This window comes from Xenopus tropicalis, chromosome 7, assembly GCF_000004195.4.
Source record: "Xenopus tropicalis strain Nigerian chromosome 7, UCB_Xtro_10.0, whole genome shotgun sequence".
Taxonomy (NCBI): domain Eukaryota; kingdom Metazoa; phylum Chordata; class Amphibia; order Anura; family Pipidae; genus Xenopus; species Xenopus tropicalis.
The window spans coordinates 17,496,589-17,522,408 of NC_030683.2; the positions used below are offsets into that span (position 1 = coordinate 17,496,589).

The window sequence follows — 25,820 nt, forward strand, 5'->3', positions numbered from 1 at the left end:
AGTGGATAATTACGTTAGTGTTAAAATAGGCAAATTAGTTCAATTTCTCTACTTGACCTTTAGACAAAAATTGTTCACATACACATTACAGATCATATCTGAATATCTGTTTACATTTTATTGAAAGTGGGTAATTTAAGTTGGATTGCTGACATTTCAGGTCGATTGTATGTATTATCTGTGTGTGATAAAGAGTTGGCAGTGGTGACATGTATGTATTTGACATTTAGCAAAAGTCACTGTAGTCTTTGTTACAACACTGGTTATTCTCTTGTGAATTACACTGTTTCTTATATATATATATATATATATATATATATATATATATATATATATATATATATATATATATATATATATATATATATATATATTGGGCCAAATGTCATACTTAAACGGATTCTGTCATGGGAAAACATGTTTTTTTTCCAAATGCATCAATTAATAGTATTCCCAAACAGAAATCTGCATTGAAATCCATTTTTAAAAAGTAAACCGATATTTTAATGTTTAATTTTGATATTTGACATGAGACTATACATTTTCTTAGTTTCCCAGGTGCCCTTAGTCATGTTCAGATAAACTTCAGTAACACTTTACTGCAGGGATCCCCAACCTTTTTTTGCTTGTGAGCCACACTCAGGTGTAAAAAGTGTCAGTGAGCCACACAAGCATGAGAAAAGTTTTTGGGAGATGCCAAATAAGGGCTGAGATTGGTTATTTGTAGGGATGCACTGAACCCACTTTTTTGGGTTCGGCCGAACCTCCGAACCCACCCAGCAGGATTCGGCTGAATCCCGAACCGAATCCAAATCCTAATTAGCATATGCTGATTAGGATCGGAAGGGGTTAAAAATCACAGAAAAAAAAAATTCACTGCCCATGTAACCCTTTCCAAAACCTGAATCCTTAAAAAAAACGCTGGGATTTGGTCGAATCCAGAACCAAATCCGGGATTCAGTGCATCCCTAGTTATTTGGTAGCCCCATGTGGACTGCTAACCTGCAGGAGGCTCTGCTTGGAGTCGGTGTCTCTGGGCTTCCAAAACTTGCCCCCAAGCCAGAAATTTTAAAATGGCGCCTACGTTGAGGCCACTGGGAGCTAAACCAAAAGGGTTGGAGAGCAACATGTTACTCACAAGCCACTAGTTGGAAGTCACTGCTTTACTGCAAGTTGGAGTGATATCCCCCTCCCCTCCCAGCAGCCGATCAGCAGAACAATGGGAAGGGAGCAAGATAGCAGCTCCCAGTAGGTATCAGAATAGCACTCAATAGTAAGAAATCCAAGTCCGGCTTGGGACTCCTCCAGTTACATGGGAGTAGGAGAAACAATAGGTTAGCTGAAAGCAGTTCTAATGTGTAGCGCTGGCTGAAAGTTTAGACTCTAGAATAACATTTTAAATGGTATAATCAATCAAAAGCTAACCTCTTTTTCCTTCTATCTGGCTTATTAGAGTTTCAGGTCTAATATATATTATTTGTTATCCACAGGTGAAGGCGAAGACGACAAAAATGTGATGGTTTTAAGTTATCCCCAATATTGCCGATATCGGTCTATTCTGAAACGAATTCAGGCAAAACCATCGTCGGTACTAGCGGACCAATTTGTTCAGGCCCTCGGAGGGATTCCAGTCATCAACAACAACACAAAGATCCTTTATTGTCGGGACACCTTTGACCACCCAACTTTGATTGAAAACGAAAGCATCTGTGATGAATTTGGTAAGTCCATGTGAATTAATGTGCACTGTTTGCATTGATGAGATGGAGATTGGATGGAGATGTCAGGTTGTTTGGCCTGTGTAACCCTATAGAATGTCAAAATATCAAAATTCTCTTGATGGAAAAATGTCTTCATGGGCGAAAATTGTAGTGTTTATACTCTAGAATTCCAATATTAGGTTGGAGTCGTCTGGTTATTATGCTTTGCTAGACCTAAGCCAACTTTGCACCTTTTTATTAGGTCACCCAATTCTACTTTTATAAACTTGCAGTTTGTGTTTGAAAGTCCCTTCGACAACAGTAGAACAAAAATAGGAAAATATTGCTTTTGCTGAGAACTCTAATCCGCGTTTTGTTATTGTTTTGGAGCAGATTATATGGGTTTTGTCATTGTGTTTTGACCTTATGATGCTTGTTTGGATTTTCCTGGGAAAAAGAAAGTTCCAACTAAATTGTCTTGTTTAAAGGCCCAGAGTGTGTTTATATAGAAAGCTATGCATTTTTTTTGGGTAGAAAAAAAAAGAAAACCTGTCCTCGGGCAAGACTTGTTCTTTGTTCTGCGTGTTTTCATGAACAGAATATATGTTGTAGATATAAATGGATCTGTACAAATGCATTTAGCCCCTAATAGAATGACTCTCTGAAAACCATTCTACAAACATCTGAGAACACTTGACCTAGGTTTCTTCAGATGTCTTAGTCAGTTCTAATAATGCAGTCTGTGGGAGGGGTGTATTTACGGGGATAATTACTTCTCTATTGTATGGTCGTCTCATAGAATCCAGATAGACGTTATTTATTCCTTCAGATTCTTCTGAAATTTCATAATTGAATTTCACTATCCGTATATGTAACATTGCAGTGATTTTCAGTTTGTAATCTGGGTTTTTTTTGTATAGCTTTCTATAGCTATGTTATCTATTATATAATGTTCTATATTTCACATGACTGTACATATACAAATAGATACTCCGTATAAGTTTTGACTTAAATGGTTTGTTCACCTTTTAGTATGATATAAAGCAGTGATCCCCAACCAGTGGCTTGTGAGCAACATGTTGCTCCCCAACCCCTTGGATGTTGCTCTCAGTGGCGTCAAAGCAGGTAGTTATTTTGAAATTTCTGGTAAGGAGGCAAGTTTTGGTTGCATAAAAACCAAGTATAATGCCAAACAGAGCCTCCTGTAGGCTGCCAGTCCATATAGGGGCTATTAAGTAGCCAATTATAGCTCTTATTGGCACCCCCAGGAACCTTTTTCATGCTTGTGTTGCTCCCCAACCCTTTTTCCATTTAACTGTGGCTCACGGGTAGAAAAGGTTGGGGATCCCTGATCCCTGTAGAGAGTGCCATTCCGAGACAATTTGCAATTGGTCTTATCTTTTTATTTGCATTTTGAATTTAGCTTTTTGTTCATCTGGTTGCTAGGGTTCAAGAGAGACAGGAATACGAATAGAGGAGGGCCTAAATAGAAAGATAAGTAATAAAAGTAACTATAACAATAAAACTGTAGCCTCACAGAGGAATTGTTTTTTGGCTGCCGGGGTCAGTGACCCCCCCAGTTGTAAGGTGTAAAGAGTCAGCAAAAGTTATACATTTAAAATTCAGTTTCAGTACTTAACTAATAACTAAGTTATCAAAAATATTTAAAAAAAACAAACAAATATTATTGAGCAAAACTGCCAAAAAAGCAGTTTAAAGGAGAAGTTTAAGGAGTTTAAAATCTTAACCGCCCTTTCTTCCTGACTAGTCATTGATAAGTTACACTAAGGGGCACATTTACTAATCCACAAACGTCCGAAAAGCGTCCGAATGCGTTTTTTTCATAATGATTGGTATTTTGCAACTTTTTTGAGCGCTCAATACGAAAAAGTCGCAACAATTCGCGAAAGTCGTAATGGCTATGAAAAAGTTGCGACAATTCACAAAAGTCATAAGGGCTATGAAAAAGTCGCGTCAATTCACGAAAGTCATAAGGGCTATGAAAAAGTTGCGACAATTCACGAAAGTCATAAGGGCTATGAAAAAGTTGCGACAATTCACGAAAGTCATAAGAGCTATGAAAAAGTCTCGACAATTCACGAAAGTCATAAGGGCTATGAAAAAGTCTCGACAATTCACGAAAGTCATAAGGGCTATGAAAAAGTTGCGACAATTCACGAAAGTCATAAGGGCTATGAAAAAGTCGCGACAATTCACAAAAGTCATAAGGGCTATGAAAAAGTCGCGACAATTCACGAAAGTCATAAGGGCTATGAAAAAGTTGCGACAATTCACAAAAGTCATAAGGGCTATGAAAAAGTCGCGACAATTCACGAAAGTCATAAGGGCTATGAAAAAGTCGCAACAATTCACGAAATTTGTAATGGCTATGAAAAAGTCGCGACAATTCGCGCAAGTCGTAGCGGCTACGAAAAAGTCGCAAAATGTTCGTTTTCCAATCCGAATTTTTCCCATTCGGATTTGTGGATTAGTAAATCAGCCCCTTAATGTTAGTATAACCCTCAGAACTCCATACAACTACACCTTGGGCCCAAAAGGCTTCTAGATCCAGGCGTATTCCGGCATTGGTAAACCATTATATTCCAAACTGGAACAACACCCCTTATCCATTTCATTAAGCCCGAACTCTGTATATGTAGGACACTCTTAAACAGAGACAGTCAGAAGGTATGGTAAACAGAAATGGAATCGTCACAACAAAAAAAAGTAATTATTAGATAAATGATCCAAAAAAAATAGAATTTTTATACTTGTGGGTTTTATTTTAAAAAAAATGATTTGAATTTACAAAGCATAGTCTAGCTTTTCCAAAGGCCGATATCCATGGGTGGATAACAAATCTTCCTTGTCGCGGGCGACTAATCTCCCCGCAATGCCATCCCACTGGCTAGAATGTAAATCGCCGGTGGGATGGCATATGCAGCACAGCGACTTGCCAAAGTTGACTTGAGAGCAAGCTTCGGGAAACTGAAGCGACACGTATGCCATGCCACCGGAGATTTACATTCTAGCCGGTGGGATGGCATTGCGGGGAGATTAGTCGCCCACGACTGTGTCCCCCATGTGTCACTGCCCTAAAATGCCTTTTCTAATTCTTGTCTTTTAAAACCAATGGGCACAAACGTTTTGAAATGAAATTCCCCTATAACTCAACAAACAATAGCAACATTTATCTGGAAACGTTTTCGTCGCGAAATTTGTATTTTGTGCAAATAAAATTGCAGAGAAAACATCCACTGTTTTGCTCAAATACGTTGCTGCAAGAAAACTCCCATGGACTCCAATGTACAGTGGCTTGTAAAAGTATTCGGCCCCCTTGAACTTTTCCACATTTTGTCACATTACAGCCACAAACATGAATCAATTTTATTGGAATTCCACGAGAAAGACCAATACAAAGTGGTGTACACGTGAGAAGTGGAACGAAAATCATACATGATTCCAAACATTTTTTACAAATAAATAACTGCACTTTGTATTGGTATTTCACGTGGAATTCCAATAAAATTGATTCATGTTTGTGGCTGTAATGTGACAAAATGTGGAAAAGTTCAAGGGGGCCGAATACTTTTGCAAGCCACTGTATATGGCAAGGAAAAACACTTTGAGTAAATAGCCATTGACTTCAATGCATTTTGTGCTGGAAAAAAACCGCCCATCGACTTCAAAGAGTCTCCCTAATCTTACTGAGATCAGGAGTGAAAGATTGCGAATGTTTTCTTGAGTTTTTATTTTTTACATTTGCCCCAATAGATACATTTCGACATTGGGACAAAGTCATTATATTTGGGTTTACAAAACAATAGGAAACCAGCCCTGTTTTGAAACATATGTTTTTTTCTTCCTTTTTTCAAACAAGCGTCTGGGAATATGAAAGTGCTTTTTCTCCAATGATCACAGATAATATGTTAGCATTCGCTGTAAGATAGCAATGTGCTTAAGGCATGATACAAATCTGCTCATTTGGTAATGCATTTGATCTCTATAACATGCAAACACACGGCTAATTATTATTACAACACAGTAACGATATAGGAAACATATTTCACAGGCATCTGCTATTAAGGAAATTAGGTTTGATTGGTCGCTGGTAATAGCAAAGAAATATATTGTTTACAGCATTGTGCAAGTCCTCTCTACAGCTTTGAAATGCAAATACAACGTCCTCCTTTTTATTTACCGGTACACTGGGAGGACTGTGCCTACATACGTAATGCATGAATAATTCCTTTTATAACACAACTGTTTCAAGAAAAAAAATTCTTTGCATTCTTTTTCTTAACACCCACTCACAATAATTGCTCTTTGAAATGATATAGTTACTATGTATGTAAATCCCTCATTTTTGTTTTGGAGTTACATACATATTACCTATATCTTTCAATAAAAAAAAGATTTTTATCAGATATATATATATATATATATATATATATGATAAAAATCCCAATATAAACTACAGGTATAGGACCTGTTATCCAGAATGCTTGGTACCTGGGGTTTTCCGGATAAGGGATCTTAACGTAATTTAGATCTCCGTAACTTAAGTCTGCTAAAAATCATTTAAATATTGAATAAACCCAAAAGGACTGTTCTGCCCCCAATAAGGGGTAATTATATCTTAGTTGGGATCAAGTACAGGTACTGTTTTATTAAAACAGAGAAAAGGGAATCATTTAACCCTGAAATAAACCCAATAGGGCTGTTCTGCCCCCAATAAGGGGTTATTATATCTTAGTTGGGATCAAGTACAGGTACTGTTTTATTATTACAGAGAAAAGGGAATCATTTAACCATTAAATAAACCCAATAGGACTGTTCTGCCCCCAATAAGGGGTAATTATATCTTAGTTGGGATCAAGTACAGGTACTGTTTTATTATTACAGAGAAAAGGGAATCATTTAACCATTAAATAAACCCAATAGGGCTGTTCTGCCCCCAATAAGGGGTAATTATATCTTAGTTGGGATCAAGTACAGGTACTGTTTTATTATTACAGAGAAAAGGGAATCATTTAACCATTAAATAAACCCAATAGGGCTGTTCTGCCCCCAATAAGGGGTAATTATATCTTAGTTGGGATCAAGTACAGGTACTGTTTTATTATTACAGAGAAAAGGGAATCATTTAACCATGAAATAAACCCAATAGGGCTGTTCTGCCCCCAATAAGGGGTAATTATATCTTAGTTGGGATCAAGTACAGGTACTGTTTTATTATTACAGAGAAAAGGGAATCATTTAACCATTAAATAAACCCAATAGGGCTGTTCTGCCCCCAATAAGGGGTAATTATATCTTAGTAGGGATCAAGTACAGGTACTGTTTTATTATTACAGAGATTTCATTTTGAAATACAACCACAGAGAAGAATGACGTGCCCATTAGCCTAAAGATCCAGTGATCAATGTGTATAAACAACCAGCTTGTATCAATCCATCCGGGGTGGGCCAAGCCGACCGGATGCCCTAGGCAACCCGGTCAGCCAACTCCGCCCACCTCCCTGCCCCCGAACGGCGCATGCGCGCCAAAGCACAGGAGGAGGTGCAGGGGGGGCGGTGCGATTAGATCGGTCATTGCCTCCACCACTAATGACAAGCGGCGGGGGCAATGACAAAGTAGCACTAGGGGTAGGCAGGAGAGGTACCTGCGTGGCACCCCCCAATCGTTGCGCCCTAGGCAGCTGCCTCTACTGCCTACCCCTAGTTCCGGCCCTGCAATCCATGTTGGATTGAATCCATGTCAGATTCAGTGTAGAAGGAAGTTTATTTATTGCATATTGTTTCATGGTAAAGCTAACAACATTTGGGTTTTCCCCATTTCCTGCTTGATGCTGATTTATCAGAATAATATCTGGTTTTGTGTGCATCAAAAAAAGAAAAAAATGTAATTGAAACAGTTTAAATATAAAAGGGATGGCTTAAAAAAATAAAGTGCTTAGATCTGAAAAAAATCTGTTTTGTTTAATTACAGAGGTCATTAGAGGGTTAGCCAAATAATATAAAGAAGCACAAGTCATTAATGAAGGAAGAGCCAAAGCAGCGGAGAAGGAATGTAGCATAGTAGCAACTGGCAGTTAATTAACAAGCAGAAAAGGGCAGAAGGGAAGGAGTAGCAAAGGGAAGTGAGCTATGATTGGTTTATGTATTTATAGTCTTAGTGCGCTGTAATATCCAATATTTCCTCCATGTTCTTCAGTTTGTGGCAGTTTAGATTTATCCAAATAATATCTGGTCTAAATTCTGAAATTCAAAAAGTTTAAATATAAATGGGATGATTAAAAAAAAATGCTTAGATATGCAAAGAAAAAAAACCAAACATTTTTTTTTTTAGTAACAGAGGTTAACATTAGGTGTGGCCAGATTGCATGTCTTTAATAGACAAAAAAGGTTATTTAGGAAACAGAAAAGGACAGCAAAAAAGTGAGGACTGATTGGTTGCTTTCTTGCATAGTGCATAAAATATATAAGGAACTTTGTACCCCCTCTGTTAAATATAAGGATATTAGGGGTTCCACAAACATAAGGGCCATAAAGATATACTTTTATAAAAGCCTCTGGCTTCAGTAGGTTTGGGTAAGTTGGAGGATTATTATTATTATTTTACACAGAACTACCCATATAAGACAAATAAGTATACAGTCCTTGAATCCTTTGAGTTTTTTGTGCTCAAATTTGAGTTATTCTTTGAAAACTCGAATGTCTGGTATTTATGCAAAAAAAACAAAACTCGAATGTAAAAATTCCCAGTGTAAAAGCTTGCCATAGAGTCGTCATGGGCAAAGTCCAGCCTTATTCTAAGACTCTAATTTGTTGAGTTTTTAGACCTCGTAAACTTGAAAAATTTGAGATATTCGTGTTTGTTATTTGAACGAGTTTTCCTTATTAATAAATAAGCGACCGTTCGATATGTGAGTTTATTTGATTTAGATAAGCAAACTCAAAGATTGATAAGCCCATAAGTGTTCATAGAAGATTTATTTAGTGATTAAAGACCCCAAAGAAGCAAAGTAGAGCACAATGTTTTGGGTGTGAAGGTTTAATCATATAGGATGGGATAAACATATAGATTGTAAGCTCTATGGGGCAGGGACCTCCATCCTCTTGTGTCTTTGACTCTTAACTTATTGCAACTGTATCTTGTATTTATTTCTATTTATTGTTATACTTTGTATTTATCTATTATCTTATTAACCCCCTGTTTGTATTAATGTATTCTACTGTACAGCGCTGGGTACATAAGTAGCGCTTTATAAATAAAGATATACGTACATACATACATAAACCCACAAACCCATAAACATTGCTCCTTGCTTTCTGCTTAATAAATGGGAATTTCAGCAATGTGGGAGGCAACTTTATCTTCCAAATCAATTGCGTTTTTGGGCAACTCCCAGATATGTTTCAGTTTGAAATTTGACAGATTCATTGTTGTCCATTTTAAGTTTGAAATTCTGTAACCTAAACAAAAAAATGTTTGTGTTCCCAACTTTGCAATTTGTTTTTATATTCCGTGTATGAGAGCAAGTTTAACTGGTATTTTTTTTACTTTATTTTTTGCTTTCGGCCCTATAATATAAAGGGATTGTTATTTTTAGAAGAGCAAAAAAACTGCTTTTCAGGCTGAAGATCGTGTTTGCTTTCTTTCTAAGAGACTCCGCAAAGTGAATATCCAAACAGGTTCTTCTTGTAGGCAGCCATATGTCATATGTGAAACCCGATGCTTGGGGAGCATAGACAACCTAATGGAACGGGACTGGAGCTATTAATCCAAACCCCTGATATTTGTCTAAAGGATTTGTAAAGAGAAGGGGAGAGTGTAAGCATTACATTAGTGAGACGCAAACAAACATAAAGATTGGCTATAAATGAGCCTGTACCGAGGGCCTGACACATATTATCCACACTGACATATTGCTAATGAAAATAATGTAGGAGACATTAGTCTATTAAAAAGGAAGTCAGTAAGGGGCTGATTGATCAATTTTGTTCCATAATTGTTTTCTTTTTATATATTTTGATAAGGGACTGATTGGTCAATTTTGTTCCATAATTGTCATTTTTTCTTTTTATATATTTTTCCATGCATTTTGTTTGAATGGATACTGTCATGGGAAAACATTTTTTTTCCCCAAAAATGCATCAGTAAATAGAGCTTCTCCAACTGAAATCCATTTTTCAAAAGGGCAAACAGATTTATTTATATTTAATTTGTAAAATTTGACATGTGGCTAGACATGTTCTTTGTTTCCCAGGTGCCCTCAACCATGTGACCTGTGCTCTGATAAACTTCAGTCACAGCAGCCGATCAGCAGAACAATGGGAAAGGGAGCAAGATAGCAGCTCCCAGTAGGTATCAGAATAGCACTCAATAGTAAGAAATCCAAGTCCGGCTTGGGACTCCTCCAGTTACATGGGAGTAGGAGAAACAATAGGTTAGCTGAAAGCAGTTCTAATGTGTAGCGCTGGCTCCTTCTGAGAGCTCAAACTCAGGCACACTTTACTGCTGCGCTGCAAGTTGGAGTGATATCCCCCCCCCTCCCAGCAGCCGATCTGCAGAACAATGGGAAGGGAGCAAGATAGCAGCTCCCAGTAGGTATCAGAATAGCACTCAATAGTAAGAAATCCAAGTCCGGCTTGGGACTCCTCCAGTTACATGGGAGTAGGAGAAACAATAGGTTAGCTGAAAGCAGTTCTAATGTGTAGCGCTGGCTGAAAGCTCAGACTCAGGCACAATGCACTGAGATGGCCCCTACACACCAATATTACAGCTACAAATACATTTGTTGGTTCAAGAATAACATTTTAGAATTGTAGAATTAATTATTTGCTATGTAAACAGTGTAATATAGTAATAAAAAGTATACCATAAAAACTTTAATTTCTAACCAAACTACGCAATATTCCGAGCGTAGACGGCACTACTTCCCGTCACGTCATTGGCCGGATCAGTCTTGCTACATGCAGGTGAATGTAAGTCTATGGTGGTCATGCATTTGGCTTTGGTAAGCGACGCAGAAATGTTTCCACAATGCAAGTAAATATTTGGATTTCTTTCATGATCATCTCATAAAGAGGAGCCTCCAGCATTGTCTTTTATACATTTCTAAGCAATCACTCGGCAGGATTTCATTACGAGACTGTATTAAAGAGCCGATACTGAAGCTTGTGCTTTAATTAGGAGGGGTTGTTGTTTGTGAATGTTAATTAGATGATATAATCTTCATTATTATTGATTCACTGGCTTAGGAAAACATTTTTGACGGCTGTAAAGCAGTATAATGATTTGTAAACATGGAACAGTATGTTTTATACCCAAGATAAATGTGGGATTGAGCTTCTCACTTGACACACTGAACAGATTTTTCCATTAATCTTTTCCTTATGTGTTTACACAATAGTACATCCTTCATGAAGCATACTCTGCAGTTTTCCAGTGTTGAAGGCAATGTATGTGTGTGAAGGGCTATTTCATGTGTGTGAATTGTGAATTACAGGGGGTTACATGAATGTGCCTGCCAAGAATCGGCTGCTGCGTTACTTGTACAGAAGGCTGAGCCGTTTGGCTTAGGTTGCATCGTATAGCCACGGGCTTGTTCGTTTTTATACTGATATTAATTCTATGCAATATACATTTATGACACATTTTTCAGTGGTTGGTTTTAAAGATCATTGCTATTGCAAGCGGTTTCTGCCATTCCCTTGCTGTTCTCTGCTCTGCTGGTCTTGGCTCTTGGAACAACATAGAAGGAGCCAGGTGTTTGAAAGACCTGAGAAGAAGCTTGTAAGGCAGTAAGGGAAAGGAAGTCTTGGTTGGAGAAGGACTGAATTCTGCTGCATTTGAGCATTTGACTTTTGTCATAGTTACATTCTCTTGTAGTGCTGGGCGGTATGACCAAAAATTTATATCACGGTATTTTTCAAAATTATATCGGTATCACGGTATTTGACGGTATTTTTTTTTCCCCATGCATGATTAGGTGACCACCCCAAACCCCCCCGCCACCCCAAACACCCCCCCATCCGCACCCCCCCACCACCCCAAACACCCCCCCATCCACACCCCCCTCACCCCGCCACCCCAAACACCCCCCCATCCGCATATTACCTATATTATAATTGTGAGGGATTAAGCTTTTAAACAAAAACTTAAAAGGCTTATTTCCAAACACAATGTGCAAATTTGGACAAAAATTGCCAGAGTTTTTTCCCACAGAGCAGAGTTTTAGCTTAATTGCGGGCAGATGCTAAGTTACTGAAACAGACTATGCACCAACATGGACACAAATTGCTATCTGTTTCAGTACATTGTGCTAAGGCTGCAGTACATGGGTTCTCCCCTCTGCATTTGTGTTTGGATGGCATAACTTCTAATGTGTGGCATTAATAATGACATTAGAATTCAACTCACTTGGTGCAAGTCACTTGTGGTTAATGATGCAATTCGCTATGGGCTGAAATTTTCTCAGGTTCAGGCTGTTAATAGTCGCAGGGTTCCCTTGCATCAGTAAATGTACTTGACCACAGTAAGCTGAAGTGGCACACTGGCACAAAGTATGAACCCAAATACCTTACTGTGCGCGCTGACGTCGCGTGCGCGCTGACGTCACGCGCGCGCTGACGTCACGCGCGCACCCGGAAGTATTCGGAAAAATTGCCAGGTAGCGCGCACACCGGTATGGGGGTATGTAAAAAATTGATATCGTTTTTTCAAAAAAAACCGGTGTTCGGTTTTTACCGGTATACCGCCCAGCACTATTCTCTTGTATCATGCTGCTAAATAATACTTAGTATGGAGGTATAAGGCTTGGGTATCCCCAACCATTCTCTCTGGGGCAACATGTTGCTCACCACCCCCTTTGAGGTTGGTCCCAGTGGCCTCAAAGTACGTGCCCATTTTGAAATTTCTGGCTTGAAGACAAGTTTTGGAAGCATAGAGACAATTGTACTCAAAGTAGAGCCTCCTGCAGGCCAACAGTCCACATAGGCCACCAAATAGCCAATCACAGTCCTTATTCAGCATCCCCAAAGAACTTTTTTCATTTAGTGTGGCTTCCAACACTTTTTACATCTGAGTGTGGCTCACAAGTAAATAAGGTTAGAGATCCCTTGTTTTGGATCTGACTTTTGTATTGCATTGTGATTTGACAAATTGAAATCAGTCCAAAGGTTTGATGGTACTTGTTGTGTATTGACACTCCTCTGTATATTTGCACGCTGCTCGCACATGTTTTGTTGTATATGTTGCCAAGTAAGGATCTCGCGGACACAAGTAAGCTTGCCACCTGGCTGGTATTTGAACTTCCTAGCCAGAAAAGCAGCAGCCACAGCCTGGGCCAATATGAGAATTATATTGGCAGCATACTTGCTAGTAAATTAATTATACCCTCTTGTTCTACCCCGATTACGGCTCATACTTTTTTTGTCCCAATCTACATGAATCTTCCCTATAATCTGCCGGTTGATGTCATTGCGGCAAACAGTGACCGCTTTGCTTCATACCTTTACGTCATTGTTCCACCCCGTATTGCCTGCCCCCAGCATTCCTGGCTGGTATTCCCTAATCCAAAGGAAGCAGCCCTAAAAACAAGGGAAATAACAAATGCCTTGATATGGTATAACTTCCAAATCTCCCTTTCTGTATTGTGACTAAAGCCGTTTGTGGCACCACATTGCCGTATTAGAAAGTACAGTACAACTTCTACCTAAGGGGATGGGGCACAAAACAAGGGCAATTTGCACCCATTTTGCATTTACCAAATGAGCCCTACAGTGTTTAATTACTTCTGTATCATTCTGAAGTCTCTGTATCAGCCAAAATATCATGTTAAACGTCCATTAAGGGCTTGAACTCCAGCTACCAACAGATTAACTAATGCAGGGAGCATTTACTGAAGGCTTTAGCTATTTCAACCTGCAACATTACAGAAAGGGAAATGGTTTTCTACATCACATGAAACGATTGCTTATGTTTCCCCTGACAATTCCTCTGCAAGGAAAAGGGGCTGCTCTTCGTTTCAGACTTCTTTGGCTGATAACACCGTGTCTTATCCATTAGGCGCCATCTGTTTAGTTCCCAACACTCCATTGCATTTACAAATAACTTTGAAATTTATTGAAAATGTTTATTGGAAAGTTGCTCAAAGTTACATCGTAGGACCGCCCCCTTTTACATCCCTGCCCCGCCCCTTTTGTCCTTCCCCACTGGCCAGTAATAGTTGTTTTTTTTACAAAAATGGTAACCCAACTGGTTCCTAAATATATAGCCAATAGCTAATTGTGTCCTAACCTATTTTGTCCCTTCACTGGCTGCTTATTCTGTTTATCCAATGGTTTTTTTTATTGTTTTTAATTTGTAAGGTTTATCACAGGTCTCTGACACACATTTCCCACTAAGTAGAATGTTTGTATAGCAGATTGTATACCCGATAAAGCATGTTGATATAAAATGTCTTTTCTCACATCTTGTGTTCAAACTGAAAGCAATGACTGAAAGGAAATTTCACTTCCCCACTACAAAACGTAAATTTCCTTTTTGCATAATTTCGCTTCCTTTTGTGATATTAAGGGCTTTTTATTTCAACAATATTGGATTTTTTTTTTTTTCAGCTTCTCTTTGTTGAGTTAATGTTTTCTGAAATGGAAACTCATTTCCAGGCAATGACTACATTGTCCATTATGCAGTTTGTTTTAGATTTGTTTTTATCCCATTATTATTATTCATAATAATAATCATTTTTATTTGTATTTTCTTTCAACATACCTTAATTGGCCATGAAAAAAGTATAGTATTTTGGCCGCTTTATGTTACATGCATTTTACTAGATTTGTGCTTTAACCATTTCCCCAGAAGTCTTATTGTACAGCGCTGCGGAATATGTTGGCGCTTTATAAATAAATGTTAATAATAATAAGTTCATTATTAAGTTTTCAGTTCTCCATTAAAGGATAAGTAAGCCTTTTATTTTGAAATCCCCTAAAAATACCCTCTACAGACCCCAGAATTAGGGTTGCCACCTGTCTGATTTTGACCCAGACAGCCTGCTTTTCGGAAGGGCTGCCCGGTTTCCCAAATTAGAAAAACCGGGCAGGACTCAGAAACATTGACACCGATCACCCTGCCATAGCCCCGTCCCTGTGATATGGCCCCACCTCCTCACGCCCCCGTGACATCACCCGCCCCCTGCCTGGCTAACAAAACTAGCAGAGGTGACGACACTACCCAGAATAACACATCGACTCCCTGCGTGCAGATTTATTTTGTTTCTCTATTACAAGCAGCGGAACTGGAGCTCTTTTACCGACTTCCTTGTTTATCATGAAGCTCCACCTCCTTTTGCTTTCTGAGCCCTCCTTTTCTCTTCAAGGCTCACTGCCTCTGCTCTAATTAAAATCAATCGGGCACATGCAGTAGACACCTACTCATCATTATAGTCAGAAAGAGAGAAGGAGGGCTCAGAAACCAAATGGGGTGGGGCTTCACGCTAGACAAGGAAGTCGGTAAAAGTGCTGTAGTTGAACTGGCTGTAATAGAGAATGAAATAAATCAGGATACAGAGAGAATGATATATTACTCTGGGGACAGTACAGAGTAATTTTAGAGATTTAAAAAAAAAAAAAAGGTTTACTTATTTTTCAAAGAAATAAAGAAAACCTTTTTTTTTTTGAGAATTATTTGTTTATGCGGAACCTCACTTGGAGTGTGTTTATAAGAATATACTCTCTTTAATTAAGGGCATATTTATGATTCTCAGAGGATTGTGGTTGGGCAAAATGAAGGCAGAATTCCTGAGTATGCATTGAGGGGGTGGGGCTAAAAAATTAAATGCAAAAAACAGAAAAAAAGCATGGGTTTTTCAAAACACACAAAAGCAATCAATTGCTGATGCCACCTTTGTTTTGCCAGACCACGTTATTCAAGGGGGTCATAAATAATGCCCCTTAGTGTAAAGACATGTTATTTATAATGTATATATGCCTTTTGTTAAATCATTATTATTTGGACTGTATACAGATAATAAAGAGATATTCCATAGATAAATGATCCTATTATGGTCCATACATTAGTAGGCAACTTTGATGTCCCAAGGAATTAGTAAAATAAGAGAGAAATGGGTATATAGAAAAATGTGTTGAACACATAATTCTCTGCACAAACCTAATATATCCTTTGTGGCACCGAAACTATTTAGCAACCACATCCGGCAGAGTTGTGAATTGTATAGTTTCCACCAGTGCACTGTATATGTAATAAACCTTCTTAATGAAAAAGCTATTTTTGCTCCAAAACATTACGCCACCTTCCAGCGTGCCCCAAAAGTGCGCAATAACTACCTAACAGCATTGTATTGCGGAACGCATTTCTTTGTTGTGCAATTTTACTCTGTTTATGACTTTTACTGCATTTACTCCAAAGAACGAAGGGAAAATAGAAAGGAAAGTAACTGTAATTATGCAGCCGTAAACTGGAGAAACGGCCATGGGTTCCTAAATGGAAGAACAACTTGCCTTAACTCCAGAACATATTATTATCCTTTACTATATCCATTTATATAGTGCCAATTTATTTTCTTTTAGAGCTTTTTTCATCATTCACATCAGTTCCTACTTTTGATATAAAGTTACCACAACTGTACAACCCACAGGATATTTATAGATATGAAAAGGAGGTTGGTAAAGGGGGCTCCCAACTGGCTGCACCCCTCATGTGAAATTTTTTTAAGCATATATACTTAATATGGCTATGGGCTTTTGTTTTTGTTTTTTTAGTAATGAAAGTGTCCCTAGTAAAGGAGACATATTGGATCAATGGAAAAAACCCTAATTTTGTAGGCAATTATGAATAATATATGGTGCTGGTTTCACATTGGTCTGGGATCATTATTATTATTATTAACATTTATATATAATGCGCCACAATAAGTGGGTTACATACATTGGACATACAGAGTAACATATAAAGTAACCAATAACCGATACAAGGGGTGAAGAGAGCCCTGTCCAAAAGAGCTTACAATCTACAAGGAGAAAGGGTTGAGACACAAGGTGTGGGAATTGAATACAGTCTGTAAAAATTGCCCCTTTATTGGAGCTCCCTATAGATCAGGGGTAGGCAAACTTTTTGGCTCAGGGGCCACATTGAGTTACTGACGGGCTGGGCCAGCGTCACAAATCACGGGGCCTCTCAGCTCCCCCCAGGATCCCACCCAGCATTCTCCAGCTTCACTCCCCAGCATCCTGCAGCTTCCCACCCCAGCATCCCCCCCAGCTCCTCACACCAGCTCCCTCCAGCTCCACCCTTAGCATCCTCCAGCTCCCTCTAGCTCCACCCCCAGCATCCTCCAGCTCCCCCCCAGCTTCCTCCAGCTCCACCCTCAGCATCCTCCAGCTCCCTCCCAGCATCCTCCGGCTCCACCCCCAGCATCCTCCAGCTCCATTTCTCAGCTCCACCCCCAGCATCCTCCAGCTCCACCCTTAGCATCCTCCAGCTCCATTCCCCAGCTCCTCCCCAGCATCCTTCCATCTCCCCGCAGCTACGTGCGGCTCGCCCCATCCTCTGGCTGCTTCTGACCCCGGCTCCCTGGTGCATCGTTTTTATGGTTGCATCCCGTACATGCTGACGTCACGCGCACGCACAGGGCGTAACCAATCAGGGGCCATAATTCTTTCAAGGGGGCACGAGTCGGCGGGCTGGATTAAAAAGGCCAGTGGGCCGAAGTTTGCCCACCCCTGCTATAGATCCTATCTGGTTTCTGTACTTGTTTCAGATAGAGGGTAGGTGTGTGTTAATAGTCCCTGCCAGAAGCACAGAAGGAGAAGGATAGCCAATCACAGCCTTGCATTCACACAAGCAAAGACAGGTTTCAGTTCCCTATCAGGTCAGCCTAGCTGTGGATTGGTTCCTATCCTACAGTGCCACCGCCGGCTCCCCTGCACATCCAGAGAATTCAGCCAGCAGGAAGTGGAACAGATGGGCGGGACTAGTGGGGTTTTGGTGGAATTTCTCAATAAATCAGTCCGAAACACAACTTTTTTTTTAAGCACAATCCTTCTATATCTAGAGGAGTATAATAACTGGTACATTCTTAATTTTTATATGTCATGCCTCCTTTAATATGGCTATGGGTTGTTTTTTTTTTTTTTTTATATTAATGATAGCGTCCCTATTAAAAGATCTCGAAAACAAGTTCTGCTGTGTGACAACTAATTGGCAAGAAAGTTTATTTGATCCAGAAACAGAGAGAATAATAATATGTACTGTACCGGGTATCATGGGTTGCATCGTGTTATGTAAACACTCAGATATTAGTCATGAGAACGGCTTGTTTTTTTCTAAGCAATAATAGCAATAATGCCTGTTTAGTTGCCTAATGCCTGTTTAGAGGAGTCGAAGAACACACTGACCAGTAAAGCGATTCTTGTTTCTGGAGCTAAATATTTTGATTGAATTTGTTGTTTTTGCAATGATAAAATTCCTGCCTCCCAATGTTTATGCTCTCATTTCTGTCTTCCCTTGAAGATCTCCCATATTTCACCTAAGGGCATTTCATTGTCCCTGTTTTATTTGCTGAAACTTCTTTAAAGGTCAAGCTGCAATATATTTCTTATACGTTCCTAAAAATGTTTTGTGCCGTTCCGGGGGAAAAAAAAATGTTTTAAAGCAGCAATCTGTGATGGACTCACCTTTCAATGCGCCTACAGCTCTGCAGAATGTCAGGTCATTGCTTTCCACCTGGAAACTTTACATTCGTGTTCTTGAGGAAATACAACTTCATAAAATAAAATGAAGCCTGCCGTTTACTTTAACTGAGTTTCACAAGAGGGGAAAGATAATGGAGACATATTTATATCCTTGACGGAATGCTATCTGGGTTGTTTCGGTTGATTTTGACTTGCAGTTGGCAGAGCTGTGTCGGGAAGCTATTCGTTTGTTGAATTGGGGTGAGGTTAGGTTGTTACCATAAAGGTCCCCATACACGGGCCAATTGTAGCTGCCAATATTGGTCCTTTGACTGATTCGGCAGCTTATCGGGCCATGTAGGGGTAGCAATGACTGGCCTCAAATCGACCAGATAACGATCAGGCAGGTTAAAAAATTCAGTCGGATCGGGAACCGCATCGGCTCGTTGATGTGGTCCCCGAACCGACTGCGCCCTTAACAGTTGTTATAATTCGATTGTTTGGCCCCAGGGCCAAATGACCGAATTAGCCTAAATTCCCCCAATATCGCCCACCTGTAGGTGGAGATATCGGGAGAAGATATGCTTGCTTGGCGACCTCGCCAGGCGAGCAGAATGTTATGTGTATGGCACCTTTACAGCCCTACATCACTAAAGGACAATGGTGATCTAGAAGGTACCTACGCTTTTGCTCTTGGTTTGTGCTTACTCTTATGTTGTCTGAAAAGAAATATACGTAAGGAAATACATTGGCTAGTGGCTGGGGACAGTGGATATAAGTAGGAAAGGCAAGGGATGAGGGAGCAATAAATATATGAATATGCTAGGACGATAGAAGATGAGAGAGTTGTATATAAATGTTTGAAAGGACATGTTTATGAACTGTGGACTAATGAAGTTGAGGATAGTGGGACGTACATGAGTCTGGCGTACTGATGGCGTAGTTATTAATGGCTAGGAGGGGAACTGACAGGAGAGGTAGGGAAAAATTGAAATGAATGGGAGTTGCATAAATAGTTGGGAAGATGAAGAAGTGTAAGATAAGCTAATAAATGTAAGGTATTGGATATGCTACAGAGATTCAGGAACAGGTGAAGAAATGGACACAGTAAAACCAAGGAGGAGCCCTAGGACCAAAGCGGATCAGGGTGCAACAGATGGGACACGTAGAGAATGGCAGGACCACATGTGAAAGGAGTAGCCATTGGCAGATTAATCACTTTCATTTGTAAAGGGCTTGCACACTGGGCAATAAAATGGAATAAAGGTTTTTAATTGTCATCCATGCCTTTTGCCCACAACAGTGGTGACTTCTCCCTTGGCTACGGGTTCGGGGCATTGGCACCCAGACCACTATGAGGATCGGGTGAGTTACTGCCTGCGTTGAGTTGCTTTTGCTGGTCTGGCATTCATCTTTGTTGACGTGGGCTTATGGCACCCAGGTCATAAAGCATATGGGGGCGAGTTCTGCTTGAGACTATTGATCATTAATTGCCTTTCTTTCTTAAAATGTCGGACCCAGGGTATAAACACCCAGGTCATGAGTAGTAAGTTTGAAACCACTCCGGCTAAGCTGCGTTTTTTGATGAGGCCATTGGCAGATTAAGGAATAGTGGAGGGGGGGGGCGGGTTAAATCTGAAAATTCCCATTATACAATGGCAGATTACCAAAACCCTTTAAAACAACTCTGTTTTTGAAACCAAGTAAATGATGATTTGGAACATATTGTGGCCTATTTCTAATTGCCGTATATCTCAGTAGCAATCGGGCCATATGGAACACGTTACACAACCAACAGCCGTTAGAGCATATTCCGGCCCTGCACTCGTTACATGTACATTAAACAGTTTGTGCGGAAAGTGGCTTAAACAAAAGAAAAAGAAAAATCAGGAAATGCTTTGAATTCCTGATGAGATAGATCCATGAACATATTTATTTAACCGCTGAGCCTATTATTAATGTTACCCAGGTGTAGTTAGCAAGGATCCATTTCTGCAGCGGAAAAATAATAACTTGCAGTATCCTTTAAGTGCAAGTGGCTTTGTTAAATGGGGCTTTCATGGGGGGGGGGGGGCTGGAAAGCAGAACTGTTTTGTTTGTATGACTAATATAATTGCTTCTGTTAAGCCAGTTCTTCAGTTTTAACATTTTAGCTCTTAATTGCTGTTTTTCCCATACAGCTAAAAATAAACACGTGCAAGTTTAGCATTTTGCTACTCATTACAGAACATGAGATATTTGCTCACTTTAACAGAAAGTAATATCGTTTTTTTTTTTTTCACTCCTGAAATACATCAATAACCTTTTGAATTGGGGAGAGCCGGTCGGCACGTGTGGATATTGGAGATCGATGCATTTAATGTACAGGCCTGGGGTTTGGAGCAGGGCCGGAATGGGAAGGGTCGTGATATCGTGTCATACAAATTAGTAAATCATCGCAACATAAATCAGTTTGTATGAAATGTTGGAACTAACACGTATGGCCATCTGAACCCCCAAAAATCAAATTGGTGTAAGACTTGCAAATTGCATGAATTTTTAATTTTTGGAAGGTTTCTCGGTGGTTTGTTTTGTTACGGTGCCCCCAGTACCTCACCAGACCTAAGGGCCCCCCCAGTCCTTGGACAGTGCACTTAGCGTCACTTCCAGCCACACGTGCGTATGATGTCACTTTGCGACCAAACATCCAGGTACCCCTTCACCCCCACGCTCCACCCCTGGATTTAGATGGCAAGTATCTGATGGTAAAGATGTAATATACCATTTAAGCTTCTGTGGGCTTTAATGGGAACTGCAGGCAGGGAGGCAGGGCATGATGTCACTGGGTGGGTCAGTGACATCACGGGGGCAAGTCACTGACATCACAGGGGCAAGGCTATCACTTGCCGATTGGCCAAACCAATTGGCAGGCAGTTTTGTTCCAGACAGCCCTACTGAAAAACCGTGCTGTATGGGTCAACCTTACGCCCCAGACATGGGCCCTGTTTCCCTGTGGTTTCTAAGATATTAGCAGGTACAATTTATATAGCTAGTCATGCTTATGGATCAACAGTTCTATTTGATGGCCAGAGTATTAGCAACCCTTAGGGTGAAGAGACGCTAAGAAACTTAGTAGCAGCTACTTGTCACGGCTACTAAGTGCCAATAAATCCCCTGCCATAGACAATACTGAAAATTGCCTCTTGTAATACACAATGCAGGATACAAGGGTAAAGTATAGTATATAACCTCAACAAAAATATTTTAGATCATTACAGTAGGGTTGCCACCTTTACTGGTTAAGAAAGCTGGGCAGGGGTGACACCACTGAGGACATGAAGGAGGCGGGGCTTCAACATCATGGGGCGGAGAGGAGGCGGAGCTGTGACATCACAGGGACGGGGCTATGACTTGACGATAGGCCGTTTACTGTGTCAATGTTACCGAGTCCTGCCCGGTTTTCCTAATTAGGGAAACTAGGCAGGAGGTTCTGACTCGGGCAGCACTTCCAAAAACCGGGCTGCAACCCTACATTACGGATATACATATATATAATTCTTGGAAACATGAAGGGTTGAGGGTAAAATGAAAAAGCTTTTTAAATGAAGATATCCTGTGGAAAACTTGCGGAGACGCATTGTGTAGTTACAGAACCGACAAGTGACTGAGTTAGACATCTGCAGATACACATCGGGTTTAGATAAATTGCTCTTTGAGGTGATGCAAAGTTGCGTTTCCTTTCTTTTAGAGTTAAATTTCAAGGACGTTTTTATCTGTGTGTCTTTATTCTGATCTTGGGCACATCTTGTGATGTTCCGGCTTCTGTGAAATAAAGAGTAATGACAACAAGGATCAATAGCGACTGGGAAAAATCTTTTTAGGAAGAGATGTCAAATCTGGACACTTCCAGCTGTTGCGCTTTAACTCCTGAGGGATTGGGCTTGGACTCGGGTTTCAAAGGACTTTTTTTAGGTTGATGTCATACAGGGAGATTATTAGCTGCTACTTGTAGCTTTATTCCATATGGGCCATGTCTTGTTTGTAAATAGATTCTAGGCCTAAAGTGACATAAAGAACTTTAATGGCCTTGTGTAAAGGTGGCCATACACGGGCCGATTGTAGCTGCCAATATCGGTCCCTTGGACTGATTCGCCAGCTTATCGGCCCGTGTATGGGCAGGAATGAGGGACCTGCTGACCAATATCTGGCCTGAAATTGGGCAGATATCGATCGGGCAGGTTAAAAGATTTAGTCGGATCGGGGGCGCATCGGCTCGTTGATCTGTTCCCCGAACCGACTGCCCCATTGCCGCCATTATAATTCCATCGTTTGACCCCAGGGCCAAACGATCGCATTAGCCTACATGTTCCCTGATATCGCCCACCCGTAGGTGGGGATATCGGGAGAAGATCCACTCACTTGGCGACCTCGCCAAGCAAATCTTCACATGTATGGGCACCTTTAGTCTGAGCCAACTAAGTTTATTATTGTGTTAATATTTCTGGTTATGTGAAAATATTTACTTCCTTGTCATCATGTGACTTATAATTACTTCCTGTCCAGGAACTCAGGCACAAACCTTTGTTTTGTTTTTTTGTTTTTTTTAGCTGAGATTTGGCACAGACCACAGTAGATAAAATGACTGATTACAATAAATATAGTGTCACATAGCAGGGCCAGCGGTAACCTGTGAAATATTACTGTTAACAGATCAGATATTTATCTGTAAAATGACACAGGTTTGACGATAAAATGACCCAAAAACTGTCCAAGCCTGCTGTGGAAAAATTACACTACAGTATATGCTTTCATGTGCTATTTTTTTTTTTTTAGTAGACTGAAGGTATGGAGAGTCAAATTACGGAAAGATCCCTTACCCGGAAAGCCTCAGGTCCCGAGCATTCTGGATAACAGGTCCTATACCTGTATCATTTTAGAAAATGAAATTCAAATGGAATTTCTGATCAATATAGAAGAGCACCCTCAACCACCGCCCCCCTTCTGGCAGTTTGCATTCTGCTAAATTTGATTGTACTTGATGGTGAGAGTAATCATTGCTTTCAGCGCCATGAATAGGATGGTTGCCGGTACTTGCTTTTATTGTTTCTCTGCTGCCACTTTGCAATCATGTTGACACAGGTTTTTTTTTATTCCTGACAAGGCCTAAATGGTAGGAGATAAATCCTTATGAATAGGCTTTTTTATTTGCCTGATAAATGTAGCATTAGAGGTTTTTGTTTGTGCAGACGTCCCAGTAAGTCTGTGGGGTACGTTATGTATGTTTTACTTCTGTCCGGGAGCAAAGTCATTCATGCCCAGCAGGCTTTTGTTCCTTACATTATTTCTGCTGCCTTTTCATTTATGTTTCAGCATCGCTGCAGAAATGGCATCAAAATTTCAGAGAATCCAAAGACCTTCAAAAATAATGAGACAAAATCTTTGATTTTAACTTGAGAATAATAATAAAAGAACATTACTTTTATGGTAGGAACACTGTTTAGAATTATTGTAGTCAGGGTCGGACTGGGGGGGTGCTGGGGTTGTAGCCCCCCGCCATGTCCCCGCACCCCCCACAGGGGCCCCCACCGCGCCCCCCAAACCCCCACACAGGGGCCCCCACTACCTGCCCAACATCCTCCTCTGATTACATGTAAGTGAAACGCGCCGGGGAAGCGACACCGGCGACAGGGATCAGGTCAGGGCCCACCAGGTTTTTTCCCGGTGCCCCGGCAGCCCAGTCCGACCCTGATTGTAATGGGTAAATCTTAATATTGACAGTTTTCCTATAGACCTTTAAAGATCTGTGAAGCAGGGAAACTTATTTTTCGATGTGCTTTTTAGTGTTTACTTTCATTTATTTGTATATTTTATAGCTCTGCCCATAACCTGCAAATATTTAGAAATAGAATCTCCATTCTAACATGGGAAATTTATAAAAAAAAAATATATCTTTTTAATTGCTATTCCTAATTTTGAAAAATCTTGAAAGCGTGCTTATTTATTAAAAACCTTGAATTTCAAAAATGTAAAAACTCAGTCACATTAAAACCTTAAAAAAGAACAAGACAGTGAAATCATATTCTACCTATCGTTTCAATGAGTCTGCCAAATTTCAAATTACTCTCGAAAACTCAAATTTAAAACCACTTTATTGACGAATTTTTAAGCAGGCATGGATTTGCGGCAAAGTTCCGCATTTGGCCGCTGGTGGATTTTTCCGCAAAATGGACGACAAAAAATTGTGGACTGCGTCAAAAAAATTTGTCGCACGTGGCCTTTTTTTTTTTTTTTGATGCGCATCATTTTTGCTGTTTCACAAATTTTTCGTCATTTTGCAAATTTTTAAAAAGATTTGAGAATTTTCCAGCAAAGTAAATTTGGACAGGAAAATTTGCGAAAAGGCGAAAAATCTGAGAAATTCATTTGTCATGCAACTTTGACGCCACCGTGGCTTTTTTTGACACGCGACATGCGAAAATTTGCTGCAAATCCATGCTTGCTGAAAAAGTTCTCTCATCGCTAGTTGTGATCAGTTTTTTTCTCACATAGTAACTTAATCAACTGTATCCAATTTTTATATAAAAATGGATATAAATATCCATTGAGGAAAAAAACCTTTTTTTTAAATCAACTTCTATGATTGAATATCTCTAAAATTTGATTTAAAAGTTAATAGATTTGCTTTTAGGTAAAACAAGTAGATAAAAGCAGCAGTAAGCCCTTGTACAAATAGCTTTGAAGGCTCCATAACTTGTAAGAATTGAAACTGGCCTTTTGATATTGTTATGAATCGCCTCTATATAAACAGTGAGTGATTATTGTCCTCAAAACAGCAATAGTGTCTATAACTTATTTTAGTATCAGAAATATCAACTGGTTCTAGGCTGCCAAGAAGTCATTGAAGCTGTTGGGCATGTTTAAGACATATTCAAGATGTTTGTAGACATCGGCATGGTACAGTTTTAGCTATAGTAGAGAAAGAAGTGCAGGAGATTGTAAAGGGGCACCTCAAACCAGCTTCTTTATTTTAAGACCATGAAGGTCTTTGGACCATAATCAGTTGTCTCAGAAGGTCCCCTTAATCTTACAAAACACTAACAATTCAGGGTACATGTTGAACATTTTATAGTTTGATTGGTGGGGCCAAACAGTAAAAAAGCAAGAGAAGTATGGTAGGTAGCCTCAGTCCTTGACTGTTAATATAATTTCTGAAAAACTGTACATACAAAAAGTGCATTTTAGCAATAAATGGCTAATTCAGTTGCCATTGTCAGAGGGTGTAGAAAATTTAAAATTATTCAGTGGTTTTGTCCTTAGGAAATGTCACACATAACGCATTGAGTATGTGAACTGTCTCTGTGTATGTTAGACAAGTCAGAAGCTTCTATTAACAACCTTATGGGTTATAGCAGGGATCCCTAACCAGTTCTTGAAGGGCAACGTT

At 39.8% G+C, this 25,820-nt stretch overlaps 1 protein-coding gene across 1 annotated transcript in view; it reads left to right on the forward strand.

Moving 5' to 3' along the window:
• arid5b (AT-rich interaction domain 5B) overlaps positions 1-25,820 on the forward strand; it is a 223,342-nt gene that overhangs the window by 101,737 nt on the left and 95,785 nt on the right. Inside the window, exon 4 of the mRNA XM_002939542.5 lies at positions 1,491-1,721. Coding sequence (XP_002939588.1) covers positions 1,491-1,721 — 231 coding nt within the window. The remainder of the gene's footprint in view (positions 1-1,490; positions 1,722-25,820) is intronic.